Below are 16895 nucleotides of genomic sequence, written 5' to 3'. Positions count from 1 at the left end.
TGAAAGCTTGAGTTAAATCACTCTAAACCGCATTCACAAACTGATACATTTCCATCCACACATCCAACAGCCTGCCTAACACTGACCTTATTTGGGTCTAACTTGCACTTATCCACTGGGTTGGAGTCCTTAATGACTTCTACTTGGTCCTCTCCAAAGCGCTCCCCATAGAAACCCTGAGGAGTAACACAGAACAGAGCCTCATCAGTTCTCAGCAGGACACTGAAAGCACACACAGCAAACAGACAAACATTTTGAGAATCACAGAATTACAGGGAAATCTAGAGCCTACTTGGTGTATTTACCTCCAGCCTGTGAGAGATTTCCGCCAGCTTTGTGATGGCGGGCTCTTTGTACACAAACTCCTGCTCGTCTAAGTCGCCAAATTTTGAACCGTAAAATCCGACTCTGAAGTACGTACCAAACATCCTCTTTCCATCCTGCGAGCAGAGGAAGGTAGATGTTAGTGCTGAGTAGGAACAGGAATTAAATTCATATAAGAACATGTTTATTTTGATCCAGACTTTAAAAAACTTTCAAAATAGAAAACTATTAGATCAATTAAGAAAAAAAGCCACAGTCCAAATCAGAAACCAGACTGAGATCCAGTGCAAACCCTAAACTCTCCCAATGATGGCTCCTTTTTGCTTATATATTGATGGGAAGTCCAGCTAACAATGGTAGACTTCAGCTCCAGTTGTGACTGTGTAGTTCACAGGGGTAAAGGAAGGGGAAAAGCTTTTTGTTCATTCAGAGAAATGACAGCTAAAAATGCAGCAGTGAGTTTCATCATCCGCATAATATGTCCACTGTGTTCCAGTCTATATCAGCATGTATATGTCTGTGTGTGTAAAAATGTCTGTGGAACCAAGCGTCAGATAGAAAGCAGCCAAGAGGAGGTCATCATCCACACATTTAGTCAATGGTAAACACACATTTGCATCCATGGTCAACGTTTTTATGAGCTTGTTCTACAGCTTTTCCACCTCCACAGGTAAACAGAGGACAAACAGGAGTAACAGGCCGAGGACAAAAGATCAATGAGAAACAACAACCTCTTTAAAAACGCTTATTTAACAGCCAGAAGAATATTCATATTCCATCAACAAGTATAACAGATACTGCCAATAGAGTATATTATTCATTAGATTGAAGTAACTCTAATATCTTTATGGCCAGCCTAATGGCACTTCTCGTTTACATTTGTTTTGCCTGTTTTGAGAAAAACAGCCCAAACTCAAAGCAACGGAGAAGGCTGCTAAAAAGCAGCCTCAGATGTTTTAAACAAGCCACAAGAGTCACGAGCAGAGAAAGAAAATGACCAGCGCTACTTCAAACTGATGCCTGCACCCAACCCCCCTGTGATGTCTTAGGAAGTATTGACGTTCATGGACGGGAGAGTTTCTGGGCCATCAAACCCAGAAACTCAGAACTTTGCTCTCCACAAACTGTCCAGAAAGCAACTTTACATGTAAGTATGTGCTGTAAGTCAGAAAGCACAGCAGGTCTGATACAAGTGTGTGCAAGAGAACAAGTGTTTGTGCATGAGTACAACATGGGAAAGGGAGAAGCTGTGGAGAAGTTGCATAGGTTGGCATCTGACTTGTAGTAAAAGATAATTAAATACACCCTCTAGGTAACTGTACGCTTGAGGCAAATCTTAAAAATCCATCTGCAACTGCTAATTCAAAAATGTAAACAGAACTTCATGAGGCCCTGGAAACTAAGGAACTTACCACAAGACACAATTAAGTAAAGTGGGAAGGAAGGGTCGGCAACCAGGGAAATCAAAAAGGAGAAAACAGAACAAATTTTAATGAGGATTGGGGTCCTCCAGAGAATTTCAAAAACAACACAAACTAACAACACAACAGCAAAAATATCTCCATTGATTTTGAGAAAGAACATAAATTCATTGTGGAGGATTTAGACCATGCAAAGGCAGACAGTTACAAAGAAAAAAGAAAGTGAGAAAGCAAAGATCCACCACCTTCAGAAGCACAACATGCACTCTCAGTGCATTTCCAAAATGAACACAGAGTGCTCTGTCCATTTCATGCAACAAACCATGAAAACTCAGAGGTTAATACTGTTAACAAAAGAACAGAATGGATGAAAAAAAAATAATCAGGGGTCGATTTAGTTTGAAAGAATAAGAACTCATCAAAATCAAAAGGGATAAATCAAGTAATTCTGAGATTACTGTGAGTTCAACCCTCTTGGAAAAAAAACAGACTGCCTCAGGAATTTGGTTCCAGCTTCGACCCAATGCAAGTCTGCAACACCTTGTGTTTTAAAAGGCTCGTTTAAATGGTGTGTGCAAAGAATGACCAATGGCTCGAGCAGGGAGGCTGACAGATACCCTTCCAATGAGAACACTGAAATCGAGCCCTGTGGTTGAAGATGAGATGAAGATGAAGTGTGACAGCAGACGGTCAACGAGTGTGTTCTGACTGACACACCGGCAGACAGACAGGAGATGAGGACAGGGAGAGTGCGGATTGTGCAGGTGATGCATTCACTGAGACTTCTGTCATTAGTGTCACACACTGTGGCTCCCATGCACAGCCTGCCAACACGGTCACGTTATAAAAACAGGCTCCTCTTGCACACTGCACAGAGGAGGGAGGAGAGAGGGAAACGGTGAAGATGTTTCTGCTTATACAGCGAGTGTCCCCAGCGGGGGCAGACAGCTGACATTGTCTGCAGATGTTAATGGATTGGATGTATGTAACAAAGCAAAGAGAGCACCTAGATGCCCACGGCTAGCAAATAAAAAGATGAGAATAAATAAAAATGGCAACACAAAAAGATAAACATGAGCAGGGCCAAGCAGGAACCGTTTAGCCACCTACCTCCCAGCCAGTACTCTGTGTGACAAAGAGAATACAGGACAAGTGAACGACAACACACATACACACGGTGTGGCATTCGCACACACAGTGATGTTACAGCAAGGAGACTGGACTCCTCGAAACTAATCCAGGTTACTGGCTGTCGAGCTGGAGTACACAGCAACTGACCTCTGACAGAAGTACAGTGAAAACCTTTCCGTCACCAGTAAGTGTTGGCTTCGTGAGAGCAGCCGCTCTGCACCCCAGACGACTGTAACCTTTCCCACACTGTAACTTCATATCGTCATTATGAGTCACACAACTGGCCTTTAAGAAAAACCACAACAGGAGTCTCTTCCCACGCCGCTTGCATTCTCTTCACAAATATAACAAAGCATGCAAGGTATCTGACAAAGTATAAATAAATAAATACACTGGAATTAAAATGCCAAATAATAAAACCATGCAAAGCTCTGTCTGTGTGAAGGCTAAGCAACATGACTACATTCATCCAGGATATTTCCATTTGGGTTTGGTGTTGCTGTTGTGTTACTTGTGCCAAGACTGTGCAGAAAACTTTGCTCCTTGTACTCCATCCTTGCTTTTGTCCCATTTTGCGGTTATGAAATCCTGCTGGAAGAAACTTAACCCATCTACACTGCCCAATCAATGTGACAGATGTAATATCTGTGACAAATGTGGCACATGTGACTGTGTCAGTGAAGTTTGAAGGTGTTTTTAGTGACTTGTGCTCATGGAACATACTGTTCTTGATCCATTTTACTGAATTTACACAGGAACAAAGGAACACTGTTATCGTATGTAGCCCAGATGTAACAGACATTGGGAATTTAAAAAACATCAAATATGGGTCACACTGACACAAAAAATACTTTTCTTCTTTAGTTCTTGTATAAATCCAGTAAGCTTTTCACCGCAAGTTACTGGAGCCTGGTGTGGAAGCCTAGAGCTACATGCTGTGTGTGTGTGTGTGTGTGTGTTTGTGTTTACCTGATGTACAATTTTGCCAAAGGCTTCCTGTAGTTTACCATGAATGGTGGCTAGCTTCTTTGCGTCCCTGTTGGCTTCGTGGATAGGGATCAGTACCTTGTACACTTCATTTACTGCCTCATACATTCCTGCCTGGAAGGTAGATGGAGACGGATGTTAGTGTGGTACATTCAGCCATCCACAAATACCAACACCTCCGCCTCAACTTTTAGACTGAATTAGGATCACTGGAAAAGTTACACGGACATCTAACTACATCTTGTATCCTGTATATTCATTACCCTTTATTTACAGACCTTCTGATAAGATCTGGGATGAATACACTGCTGAAAAGAATGACATGTTTACGAAATCATCTTTCTGTCTGACCTTATTCCCATATATTCTGCTCTTCTGGGTAACATCGACAAAGGATGCTCCAAAATCCCTGACTAAATCCATGGCATGCATGTCAACATCTATCCATCTACCCTTCTCCACCTCTCACCATGGAGAAAGAGGCAGCAGCCTGCTCCAGGAGTCCTACGAGGCCGATCTCAGTGAAGTATTTCCCTGAGCAAATGCCCTCCTCATCTGGTGACACCACATCATCAGAGACTGCAGATTCCTCCAGCACGTTGGAGGAAATATTCTGTGTACACGCACAAATACAAGAAAAACAATGCAAGCACAAACATCAGCAGGCTTTTCTAGTGCCGAAAAGGCTGGTATATAAACACCCATTCCATGTGTCCTGTTCTGTCCTTACCTGGAAGGTGACGCAGCCCACAGGCAGATACTTGCGGTCCTCCAGCATGCTCAGGTACTCTGCGACCAGAGCAGCGCTGTGCACCAGACACTGAGCAGCCTCTGCGTGGTTGTTCCTCTCCGAGTGTTTTCCAGCCATGTTCTGAAGCCATGTCAGGCGCAGGTCTGGTGATGTCTGGTAACCCTTTGCAATCCTGGAGATGGTCACAAAAGCAAAGACACACACACGAAAGCGCACAAACAAAAAGATGACGATCGCAGTGGAGAATACATTTTTAGGCAATCAAAAAGTGTTTGCTTAAGTGTGCATTATTCTGTACCTGTACATGAGATCTATCAGCATTTCAGGGTCTTCCTGGTGCTCCTTCATCTTCACTGTGTCAGACAGGATCATATGCAGGTTGAACACAAGGTCCTGGACCTGGAAAATAAAGAATAGAGACCTTGATGTGCTGCTTCCCCAATTTTTTATCTCACCAAAATCAAGGTGTAGTAGAGTACATAAGTACTCAGTAAATAAAATTAATCATCAATAATCAGTTGACTTCTCACGCTGTGATTGACAACAACAAAACACTCTGACAGATAAATCAGTACCTGGTCTGGGAACGTCGTCTCCCTCAGCTCCAGGTCCTCCTCTGCGTAGGTGAGGATGGTCTTAAGTGAGCGACGCAGAAACTCCTCATTAAAATTCTGAGACGTTCCCACCAGCGAAGAAAGAGACATGGTCACTTGCATCTTCACTCTTGCGAAGTTCTGAAAGTGAAAGTGCAAGGAGAAAAAAGGTTTGAACAAGTGAGGAAAGCACAGGAGCAGATGTCCCTTCTAGCATGGAAGTAGTTCTCAAAAAGGTCTGTGTGTGTCTGCCTCTATTATAACAAAGGAAATGATGCATTCACCAGTAATTGGACCTAAATTGGATGGCTGATTGCAGTGTTCGGTTTCACACTAAATTAGGTCATGTAAAGTCAAAGAAAAATAGGAATAGACCAATAAGAGAATATAGCAGAGAACTGGCAAACCAGCTGTAATTTATTTCCTCATAATGACTAATTTAATTATAATAGCATTGCATTTTGAACAATATGTTCTCTGAATAAAGACTTGCAAAGCACCTGGCTTCACAAGGCTTTTAACATGTGATGTTCACTTTGAGGTCATTTCTAGATGCATGTGGTACAGGCAATGATAATTTTAACCTTCACTACTGATGCATCATAGTAGCACTATGAAAGCTACACTCCAAGGGAAAAGGTTGCCTTCTCTGTAGAAAGCCTTCTGCCAGAAAGCTTTCAATGTCGTACAAAAAGCCATAAAGTACACATTGGGAGGAGGATGTGGTAGATGAATGGGTCAAACCGAGGAGACTGGGGTTTGTGTCCTGTGTGAAACCAAGAGTCAATGCTGAATTATTATTTTTGGACTTAGCTGACTTACTTTCTCCATTTTTTTTTTCCTTTTCAGTTTTCAATCGCAGTTTGATTAGGTTTAGACAACAAAACTACTTGGTTAGGTGTATGGAGAGACCGTGGTTTGGGTTAAAATAGACCATTTCACAACAGCCCAGGTTGGAAAAAATGATCCTGGCAAAAAAAAAAAAAGAATTTGAGAAATTTAGAAATATTATCCCAGCAAAACCTTTTTTTCCACCTGTTCTTAAGTCATAAACACGGGAGAGAAAACAATTTAGATCAGAGTTTGAAAATGTAATTTGAAACCTGAATGTTTTTGTCTCACTTTCCTCTCAGGGCTTCCATGTCCCAGGTTCATGATTAATGTTGCTGTCAATCTAATAAAATTTTGGGCTGCAAACCTTTGTTTTTTTTCTTGTGTGTTGTACTCACATTGCCGATCTCAAAGTTTTGTCTCATGAGGAGGTAGAGGGAGGCGCTGGCGTGGGCCCTGATGGTACTTATGCTGCTGCTGCAGCTCCTCAACAATCGCAAACACAGGTCAGCACACTGCTCTGTTTCCTCCTCGAAAAGCAGTTCAGGAAACTACACAGACAGATACATCCACGATTGACACAATACAATTCAAGTCCGAAGCACTATAAGAAATGGTAAGGATGACCTGAAATGAAGTTTTTTTAATAAAAGTCTAGTAGTCTAACCTTCGACACCAGCGCCCTCTGTGTGGCAAAACAATGCTGGAGGTATAGGGCGCTTTGGTTGCAGGCCATACTGTGGAGCAGCACCTTCAGCACCCCACCCAGGATACTCTCCTTTGACTCTGTCACTGATACAGTCTGGAGAAAAAGGGACACGTACACAGTTATTATAGGCGTACGTCTGAGTTTATGTATGTTAATGTGTTAACTTAAAAATAATTGCGTGGCAAATGTAGAAAGTGCATACCTGTACAATGATCTCCAAAGTATCAAGAATAATTATGTTGGCCTCTGTTGCAAGGTTACCATCAATAAGTGCTTCGTGTTCCAGCTCCGCTCTGGTCCTACAATCAAGAAACCAAAGACCACTGTCACACAATGATTTCCACTCCCAAATCACTTCGCTGATAATGTAGCCTCAAATGTTGCATGAGCTTCCAGCCACCACATCATCCAAGCCATTTTCCAAAACCAAGAATAGTATAGGGCTCTTTGTGAAGAAGAAAATGGTATGTGTTGATTTTCTTGTTTTGGTAAACTGTGATGAAATATGATATCTTCAAACAAGAGTAGTACAGAGTTTGAAAAGCTGTCTGTCTATTTATATTTCAGTTAATTTTATGCTGCAAGATGTCTAAGATGTCTTTAACTTGCATGGCACAGACCTCAAACTATTCAAAAGATCCACAATGCATGCTTATCCTCAAGTATAGTTAGTCCAAACCTATAACTGCTCTTGCCAGAGGGTTAAGAGGTTTGAAGGCATTAAAGAAGCTGTTAAGCAAGTGAAAAGCTAAGTAATCCATTTCCTCCATAGGTTGGACACTAGGGCTAAATGTTATAAATGTACATATAAAATGGCTAACCTTTGAGCATATGGAACTATAACAGGAGTGGTTTTTAGTTGTAATGCATCTACCCTTCATATTTTACAAACAATCTATGAAAAACAAGAACTAAGTCTTAGTCTTGCTTTTGCTGCAGCAGCAACCATGAAGACACACGAGTCAGAACCCGAAAACAAGAAGCACACTGGTTAAGAAGCGAAACAGACCCACTGCAACCACTACCAACCCTGAGACAGACATTGTTACCAGGACACAGAGACTGATAGGAAGGGGGATTCAAGGGTCAGAACCACGATCAGGGGGTCTCTGTTGGTGCATTCATGTGCATGTATGAGCTTAGGAAGTCGAAATTGCTAAGAAATGAATCAAAAAATGGGTGCGTCAGGGAAGCTGACGAAGTTCAGTGACAGTGGCTCCAACTGTCACAATCTTGGCAGTGCCTGACTTTGCTAATCCAAAAATGAGCAAGGAAGTGGAGCATGGGTGGAGTTGAGGCGGGCTGAATGAAGCCTGGCTACTGAAACCTTGCCGCTAGCTGTCACGCAAAGCGGCCATGCACAACTTTCAAACCTTGAAAGATTTTAAATGAGTGAGATGTTCATATTCGCCATCCGTTTAGTTGTCATGAACAAGGAAATTAACTTTAGAGACCAAAACCATCTTTTGTTCCAGGCTGTAAACATGTTCATTTCTGTAGCTGGGCAAGTTAAATATGTGGAGTTAAATATGTGGAGTTCTATGGGGATTGACTCACTTTTCAGGCCAGCCATAAGCAGGCATTCAAGGAATTGCAGTTTTTGACACTTGTTAGCTCCATTTTCCAACCCCAGAGGTTGCCACTTGGGCTAGAATAATTAACGTGGGTCACCAGGAACAAAATTAACTGGCATATTATTTCTTCTTCAAGGCCAAGTCAATCAGAAGGAAATCTAATACAAACTCTCATATTTCCTCAAACAAAAGCCAACAGTCAAAATAAAGCCAGGTTTCAAATAATGGCTGGGGGTATGGTCGATAAGAAATAAATAAAAAAAGCCAAATAAATAAATGCCAGCCCAAAACACAGGCCAGGAGAAAAAACAAGGGTGGATAAATTCCTGGTAGCTGTAATATTTTGTGCATGCCAACAAAGCATAATGCTTCTATTGCTTTAATTTAATGAATTCAACAATATAATCATGCTATTTGCAAAGCTTTGTTGTTCTGGAATAGTCACCTGAAGTATTATTGTCCTACTTCAATCACTGCAGGTATACTGTATTGTGTTAACATCACCAAACTGTATTCTGTAGTAATGTTTGAGAGGCAGTCAGCGCAAGTCACTGAATTTATCACAACACAGTACAAATATACTATACGAATATTTCACAATAAAAGCCTTTATAAAAAAGGAAGAGATACTGACTACTAAAATGCTGGAGGGCTTTTAATTTCAAAGGGATACAGGAAGTGTTGGGTTTGTGTAACAGCATAATGCAGTAACAAATCTAACAGGACAACTGGGAGCAGATCAGAAAACAAGGAGGCCTTTTACTAAAATATGACCAAATCTACTTAACAAACAGGGAATTGGAAATAAAGGCCTAACTCGAATAAAGACCTGGTCTCTCTGGCTCTGGCCGTTATTTGAGGAAATCAGGTAATCAATCAATTTAGTGTCTGCAGCAACTGTCTAACTGCTCACAAGCATGTGAATACACCATAAATGAGGAACTAAAGCGGGGGGAGTTCAAAGGAGCACACAGCAAATGTGGACCATACAATACCTGACTGATCTGTGAGTCCTACATAAAAACACACAGCAATATGAGAGAACAAATGGAAATTAACAGAAAACAAAGGTTGGAGCTGAATTTACAAAAGAACAGAGAGAAAAATTAAACTTCAAACAAAAAAAGCATAGCATAGTATCTTTTGTTGCCATTTGACAAGATAAGTGCAGCTCTAGTGGCATAAGATACAAAGCCGCAACTTTTTTTAAAAAGAGTCCATTCAAACAGATTTCTGTAGTTGCTGGGCAAATATGGGAATTTTAACACGTAGAAATCATATTTTAAATAAGTCTCATTCTGTTTCTATGTATCCAACATAACATATGGACAATAACAATGATGGCTGAGTGGGCTTTGGCAGAGTTTGTGATGGTTTATATTTAAAATTAGATGGATGATAGCAGTGATATCCTAATAGAAGGACTGAAGGATGATCATTTTAAAACTTTTATTTCACTCTTGAACTCAGTGCATAATGTTCTAGTCTATTCTTTTAAATGACTGATTTTATATATAAAAATGGAAAAGGAGCCCAGGTGGAGCTAAAGCTTTAAAGTGGGGGTGTGCATTTTTAATACACATTTATGGATTATGCTTTACACATTCTTTAAATGATCATGTCATCTGTGTGTGTGTGTGTGTGTGTGTGTGTGTGTGTGTGTGTGTGTGTGTGTGTGTGTGTGTGTGTGTGTGTGTGTGTGTGTGTTCCTTCATGGAACAAAAAAACAGAACAGAATCAGCTTGGGGCGTCCTGAGAGGGTCTTTGAGGTCTTTTCTGTGACCTAAAGCAAGAATTAGAAAAGTGGATAAAGTGTTAGAAAGTGCATACTTGTCCATCTTTTCGCTATTTTGTCTCCAGTGGGTCATGTCCTTCCTCCATCGAAGGTTCTCCTGACTGCCAAAAGCACTACCAGATGGACTCCGCTCTAAATGGTGGAGAAAGGATTATTTGCTTTTTTCACAGGAGGTGAAAGACTCAGTGCATACATAGTAAAAGGTGCTGAATTTGGCTGAATGGCTGCAGCTGTATGTGTGTTGTGTGTGTTGCCTATAAAGCAGGATACAGTAATTTGTTGTGGACTGTATTTCGCTATTTGTCAAAGGTGCATAATGTCTCTCTTGGTTTGGAATTTCTTGTTACAGCCTTGCATTGCATCTGTTCACATGTGGTTCTACTCGCATCTGTGTGTGCTCATTAAGTATGCAGTTGTGTGTGAGTGCATGTGCCAAAAAGTATGCCTCCACCTAGCTGTCCTCGGCTGCGTCGCACCATCTCCTGTCTGGCCCCGATGCTGCCCAGTATGGCCTCCTCCAGCTTGGCTTTCATGTCTTTGGACTTCTTAAAGGTCAGGCTGTTCATTCTTTCAAACGCCTTCTTCCCCTGCATTGTGAACACAACATGGGCCTTTGTATCCATGAGGCAGAAGACGGTGAGATGACGGACAGAGAAGATGGCAGGAAAGTTAATTGCAGCACAGCACTCAGCAGGCAAAGCAGGTTAGTAATATGAAAGTAAATGTGCAAGCTCAAAAAAGCAAAGAAAGTAGATTGCATACAGAAACAGCTTGAAATACACAGAAAGGAATAGATGATTATAGCATAGAAAGCAGCAAGTTGCCTGCAGTTATTTTATCCCCACTTTCAGTAGCAATAGCATTTAACTGCAGAGAAGCTCATGTTCTATCAGGAAGGATAGTGCAGACCTTATCATCAACTCAAGATTTAGATGATTTTAATCAATCTTTTGTTTTCCTTTAAGTTTCTTTTGTATTAACACTTAGCTGGTTACAATTTCCTGTTTATTTCACCCAAGATGGCAGAAATATTACAATCAGCCCAAAAGATTCCTGATTTGTGGGACATAAATGTAGAAGAAGATATAGTGAAGAGGCTGGCACACTCTGTACTGGTGATGCCCCAACGCAATGTGTGCCCTATGACAATTATCAGTCTGACTTTGCAGTTAGTGAGCATATCCACTGTTGATGTTACCTTGTACTCAAAGCAGGACACGCAGAGGTAGAGGAGATCCAGCAGGCGGTTGAGCTGGGACACCGACAGGTCTGTGAACCACTTTTGTAACACCAGCTCGTCAGCATTCTTCAGCACCCACAGAAGACAGATGAGCAGACTGCGACTTGACTCGGCCGAGAAGCTGCCATGCTGACGACTCGCCTGGAAAGACGGACAACAGAGAGGAAAGAACACAGAGGGACAAATAGAATACAAAAGGTATGATAAGAAGCCTTGTGTTTAACATTTGACATCCATTTGCTGTTGTCATACTGCTACATCAATGACAGATTACTGTCTGAAACAGGGACTTACCTGCGAGTTGAGCAAGAAGCTGCTTGGTCGGGACATTGGGGAGGCAGTGGAGGTGCCTGCTATCGCCATGGCGACAGTCTGGCTGATCAGGCTGTTGCCCTCTGCCTCTGTTTCTTCTCCACTGCTGCCCATTGCTGCACCCTGGGGACCGCCTGGCCGACCCCACTGGTTATGGGACTCTACTGACACAAAAAGGACAGAAAAGATACTTGACGAACTCGATTAGAGACAATACAGGAAAAAGAAAAAATGGTTCTTTGTGGACACAAGACACAAAGTCAAAATTTCTGAAAACCAAAACCCTCTATAGACTGATCCTACAGCATATGGAGACATGGCAGCAACTGCTGTATGTGTACCCTCAGGTAATGAACCTAATTGGGATGCCGTGAACAGGATATTGTTCAATTGTAGAAAAGATTATAAAGATTTAAAAAAATGTAAAACTAGAACCAATCACAAAATAGTAGCTCTATATTACAACTTTATAACATGAGCTTAACTGAGTCTAGAAGTACTGCTAATATTTAAACGTTTATACATGGTCATTTAAATACAAGCTCAAGGTCTAGGGAGGGCAGGTTCACTATAGGGTAGGGGGCTAAAAGAGAGAAAATGTCCAATTATGAGCTGAGGTTAGAGATCAGCAGGTCCATTATGTAAGCAGGTCAAATCCTTTGCAGGTCAACCTTTTGAGCTCCAATGGATTTGTTATTGAAGGTCACAATGTAACTTTAGGTTATTTGGGATTTTGCCACAATATATTGCAACCAGCCTCATTATGCAGGAAAGAAACTCAAGTCTCAAGTCTGCCAAATTACTGATCTGTCTCACAATGCTGCATACTGCATTCTCAACCGTTTAACAGGAAATCTTGAAATAGTGCTTCTGACTGAAAACTGACTGAGAACATCTGGTTTGGACCAGTGATGCACCGATTGATCAACCGGTGACTAGAATCGACCAGTTTTTAGCGTGATCTGCCATGACTAGAGACCAGCCAATCAGAGTCAGCTATAGCCAATTCAGTGCAGGTTAAATTTACACTCAAAGAGAGAAACAATGAAATGTTTCATTTATGTTATTTACCGAATTTATGTAGACTTATTTCATTTCAGATCAGTGTGAGACTCTTTACAGCATTTATTCATTTACGGTCATTCTTTCTGAGAGCTTTCTCTTCTCTTCTCTCTTCTGCTCCCTGTCTGTGTGTGTGTTCCACCAGGGGAAGAGTTTTCGTCCATCCACACACACAGGGAGCAGAGCTGAGACAGGGACCTTACTCGAGGCGATGACAAGGTGTATTGTTACATAGATCTGTTGCGCCTATTTTCTTTTAGAAAAGTAAAACATGTTAAAGTGGAATATACCGCTATTCATTTTCAGTTGGACTTTATTTGTACAAAAAAGCTCTGACCAGTAACCTGAAGCACTTTATTTTGAGATTTATTTGAGTGAGAGTAAGAGAAGGTCTTGTAACGTGGTGCAGTTTTGGAGATAATGCAAGTTATTTAATAGTCAGTGTTTTATTGTGAACATACAATTGTACAGAATTTCCATTAAAGAAAAGTTAGAAAAATGTTTGTATACACTGTCCATTGTAGTCCTTAGAAAGAATGAAAATCGGAATAGGCCAAAATCAGAATCGGCAGGTCACACTTCTTCGGAGATCAGAATCAGTCAACATTGACAATGATGCATCTCCAGTAATGGCAACAAGCACATTTGACAGTTTGGGTGAAACAATGAAGATAGCATAGCAGTTAGTTAAACTAGATAGTCAAGGTACTGTGTGTTCAAATTAGGTCCTAACCTGTGAAGTCATGGAGTTGTGGTAGTGTCTCCATGACGATGCCAATGAGAGGGAGGTAGAGCATTGCGACCCGGGCCTTGACCTCAGGATCAGCGTAGCGTGGGTCAGAGTCATGGCTGGACAGGAGGTTATGGACGACACTCACCACTTTCTTATGCAGGCCAAACATCCTGCAGTGAAAAAGCAGACAGCAAGACAAAAGAGAAAAGAGAAAAGCAAAAAGAAAGGAACAAAGAGGTACAGTAATTCATTAAAGAATGAAAAGCACAATGGGCGAGAGAATAAGGGAACCTACTCACATTAAGATAATGCTGCATAACCGTAACTCATTCCCATGCTTATACAGGCTTATCTCTCGCCAACACACACAGAGGCTTTAACCTAACAATACACTTCCCTTTCTCTACAATACTTGACAGTTTATTGGCTAGACACACGCATGCACACGCACGCACGCGCATACACACACACAACACCCATCCATAAAGATGGCATGGTGAGGACCTTCCAACCTTCCATTATCAGTTTTTAAAGCATGAAACTTAATAATCTTCATCAGTGTAGAAAGTGTGCTAACCCCTCATTTTCTGGATCCAGTATTACAGACAGTTCAGATAGTACCAGTCCAGCCAGATAGTGTTGCTCTCGGAAGGGGACCGACAGCTCAAACATGTTGGCTATCTTTTGGTCCTGGACATGTGTGGAGAACCCAGAGCTCTGTGGGATGGAAGAGAGAACACAGAACAACCAAGCAAGTAAAACCATTAATATTTTAGTTGATCACTTTGTCTGTGAATAAAGCAAACAAGTCCTATTTGTTTCAAGTTGCTAAGTTTTTTTAGTGTAAGACTATATTCATAGGGTGAATGTCTATTTGCATGCAGGCGTTTCAATTTCCCTTAACCACTTTTCATCTGACCTGTGACGTGGCTGAAGACACAGAGGGGGAGGGCGAGGCAGGTGGCGTGAGCAGACTGCAGGGCAGGTTGAGCGTCACGTAGTGTTCGTGGCTGCAAACGATTCTCAAGAAATCAAGCCTCAACGACTCCAGGGTTGGGTTCTGCAGAGCGTAAAGCTTTGTGGACACCTGAGCAGAGGAAACAGCACAAATTAATTCATATATTTAAAGAAAACACTTAGAAATGTGTCATGTCTACTATTGCATGCTGTCTGTAACACCCTAATTTCACCGGGAGGAGATTAATAAGGTTATATCTTATGTTATCTGATGGCCACACAAATAAAGCGTGGAGTATGTGCTGTAATGGAAATATAAAAATACAATCAAAAATGAGTTTTTAATATATTCTTAGGGGTGTAAACAAACCTGAATTGCTTTATTTATAAATCTTAAATTGATCACAAGACCCAGCATGAAAGGTAAGCTTCACAGAGCCAGAATATAGACAACAAGGACAATTATCTGGCAGTAGCTTCCAATAAATACCCATAATAAAAGAGGATCTTAATTTGTGTAGGGGAGTCATACAATTTAATTTGCATTCTTCTCATAGTTCTACCTGATTGTAGGTGAATGTTACTCAGCCTTCCAGGTCTGCTTTCTCTTCACTCATATACTAATCCAGTTAAAATTGTGTTATTCTTTGTCATGACCAAAAACACAGAACTATGTACAGGAAATGGAACATATTCATGAATTTTGATGAGGCAGTTACCTGTTTCCAGTAGGCTCTGATTAGGGTGAAGACAAAGCCGCGGTCCATGACTGACAGCAAATCATTGAGGAAGAAGGCCAGACTTGTGTTTAGTCTCTCCACCAATTCTAGGTCCTGATTGGATCAGATACACATGTCTTAAAATGTTTCCAGAGTTGACAGTTTGAACATGATTTCTGCTTTATTTCATTGTATAAAGTAAATGAAACAATCTGGGACATACTTGTGGCCTCAAACTTATTGGGCCACATTATGAAAGCCAACAGCATACGTGAGTGTATTTGGCAATATTGGTAATTACAGTACAATCTGTTTTAATATAACTTAATTAATAAAAGACTAATTTGTAAAATTCATATATTCCCTGACTTCCCTTCTATGCACTTAGTCTTTCTAAGTCGCCATGATAGTCCACAAATTGTGTGCCTATCTGTGATGGCATGGAACACTTCACTAAGCGGTTACTTACCTTCTGGAAGCGAGACACAATGTCGCCAGCGATGGTGCTAACCAGGGCTGTAATGTCATCCATGAAGCGTTCTGGGAAACGGTTCTTCCTGGGTGACTCTAAGCGGTCAGTAAAGTACAGGTGGTGGATAATGCTTTTCACCTGTTGTAAAGGTAGGACAAAAAGATATAGAAAGATATTGTCAAGGAAAAAGTACTGCATTGTGACACCTGATAAGCTGTTTTTATGTGTAAAAATACTGTTTCCTACCATGAGTTCAAAGAAAAACCAGGCCTGCTGCAGAGCGCCCTCCCTGACGCTTCCACTGCTCACCACCCACTGGAGGGCCAACTCCTCATGGAAGAGCTAAGTAGAGCAGGAGAGCAGAAAACAGAGACAAAAGAAGTAGAGAGGGAGCGACAGAAAGGGAGAGGCAATAAAGCCAGACAGAGAGAATGTGAGGCACCAGGAGAAGTATTACTTTCTATCTTCAACTAAAATGTACCGAGGTCTACATGGTGTGAACAGATAATATACTGTATTACTATTTGGGGGACATGACATGAAATTTTCTATAAAAATAATACAGTCCAGTCCTGTTCCCAAAACACTGAAAATTAACTTGATTAAATACAAAGTTTAACGGGAAAATGTCACATATATACACACATGTTACAGCTACCGACTCTAAACACGCTGAGCAAATCCATTACAATTTTTCAAAAAATAACCACAAAACATAATTTACAGATGTGTGCAACAATTTTAAGCTTTGAGAAATGATGAGAAATGCACTCTTGTCACCATGCAAATGATAGTATTTTATAATCTAGCTTCCTGATGACAGTATAAACAGCCGAAAAGATTTTCCTGTGTGCATGGAGAGAAGAATTTATTCTTCTTAATACTACATATCAATAACTTGCTTCAATGTAGGCGCATGTTTTTATACATAACCAACATCCAACACAGGCTGGCTAACACACTGACTCTTATTCAGAGTCTGGCAAGTCCTCCTTAATCTATTCGATGTAATATAATGATTAGAAATGGGCAAGACCTGATTGATATCCAAATTTTGAATGTGATCATAATGAACTATGCATGCCTGCAGTAATGACACATTTTGTTAATCTCTTCTAGAATGTGTGAGCAGTACTCAGTAGTCAGTAGTGACAACTGAGTACTGGGGAAAAAAGCCAGTAAAAAGATTCTTACTTCTTTAATATTAATAAAATTTACAGCAGATTGTATCCTGACGGCTACCAAAGTATCCACGTGTTTGTATTTCTGGAACAAAATATATCT

At 40.9% G+C, this 16895-nt stretch overlaps 1 protein-coding gene across 11 annotated transcripts in view; it reads right to left on the bottom strand.

Annotated features, from left to right (window-relative positions):
- dock7 (dedicator of cytokinesis 7) overlaps positions 1-16895 on the bottom strand; it is a 49632-nt gene that overhangs the window by 3286 nt on the left and 29451 nt on the right. For 2 of the 11 annotated variants that reach the window (XM_041935449.1, XM_041935454.1), the window contains 22 exons: positions 15858-15953; positions 15609-15749; positions 15140-15253; positions 14383-14550; positions 14041-14180; positions 13464-13633; positions 11651-11832; positions 11315-11497; positions 10568-10703; positions 10152-10248; positions 9317-9334; positions 6950-7046; positions 6706-6840; positions 6437-6589; positions 5190-5348; positions 4913-5013; positions 4594-4786; positions 4333-4476; positions 3846-3977; positions 2856-2870; positions 306-431; positions 87-176 (listed from right to left, as the gene is read on the bottom strand). In XM_041935449.1, the coding sequence (XP_041791383.1) occupies positions 87-176; positions 306-431; positions 2856-2870; positions 3846-3977; positions 4333-4476; positions 4594-4786; positions 4913-5013; positions 5190-5348; positions 6437-6589; positions 6706-6840; positions 6950-7046; positions 9317-9334; positions 10152-10248; positions 10568-10703; positions 11315-11497; positions 11651-11832; positions 13464-13633; positions 14041-14180; positions 14383-14550; positions 15140-15253; positions 15609-15749; positions 15858-15953 (2790 nt within the window). Of the gene's footprint in view, positions 1-86; positions 177-305; positions 441-2855; positions 2871-3845; positions 3978-4332; positions 4477-4593; positions 4787-4912; positions 5014-5189; positions 5349-6436; positions 6590-6705; positions 6841-6949; positions 7047-9316; positions 9335-10151; positions 10249-10567; positions 10704-11314; positions 11498-11650; positions 11833-13463; positions 13634-14040; positions 14181-14382; positions 14551-15139; positions 15254-15608; positions 15750-15857; positions 15954-16895 lie in introns of all 11 variants that reach the window. The other 9 variants (XM_041935450.1, XM_041935455.1, XM_041935453.1 and 6 more) reach the window with 6 other exon arrangements.

Source organism: Chelmon rostratus, chromosome 4, assembly GCF_017976325.1.
Source record: "Chelmon rostratus isolate fCheRos1 chromosome 4, fCheRos1.pri, whole genome shotgun sequence".
NCBI lineage: Eukaryota > Metazoa > Chordata > Actinopteri > Chaetodontiformes > Chaetodontidae > Chelmon > Chelmon rostratus.
Note: the sequence above shows the minus strand (reverse complement) of the source record. Positions and strands in the feature narration are given on the sequence as shown.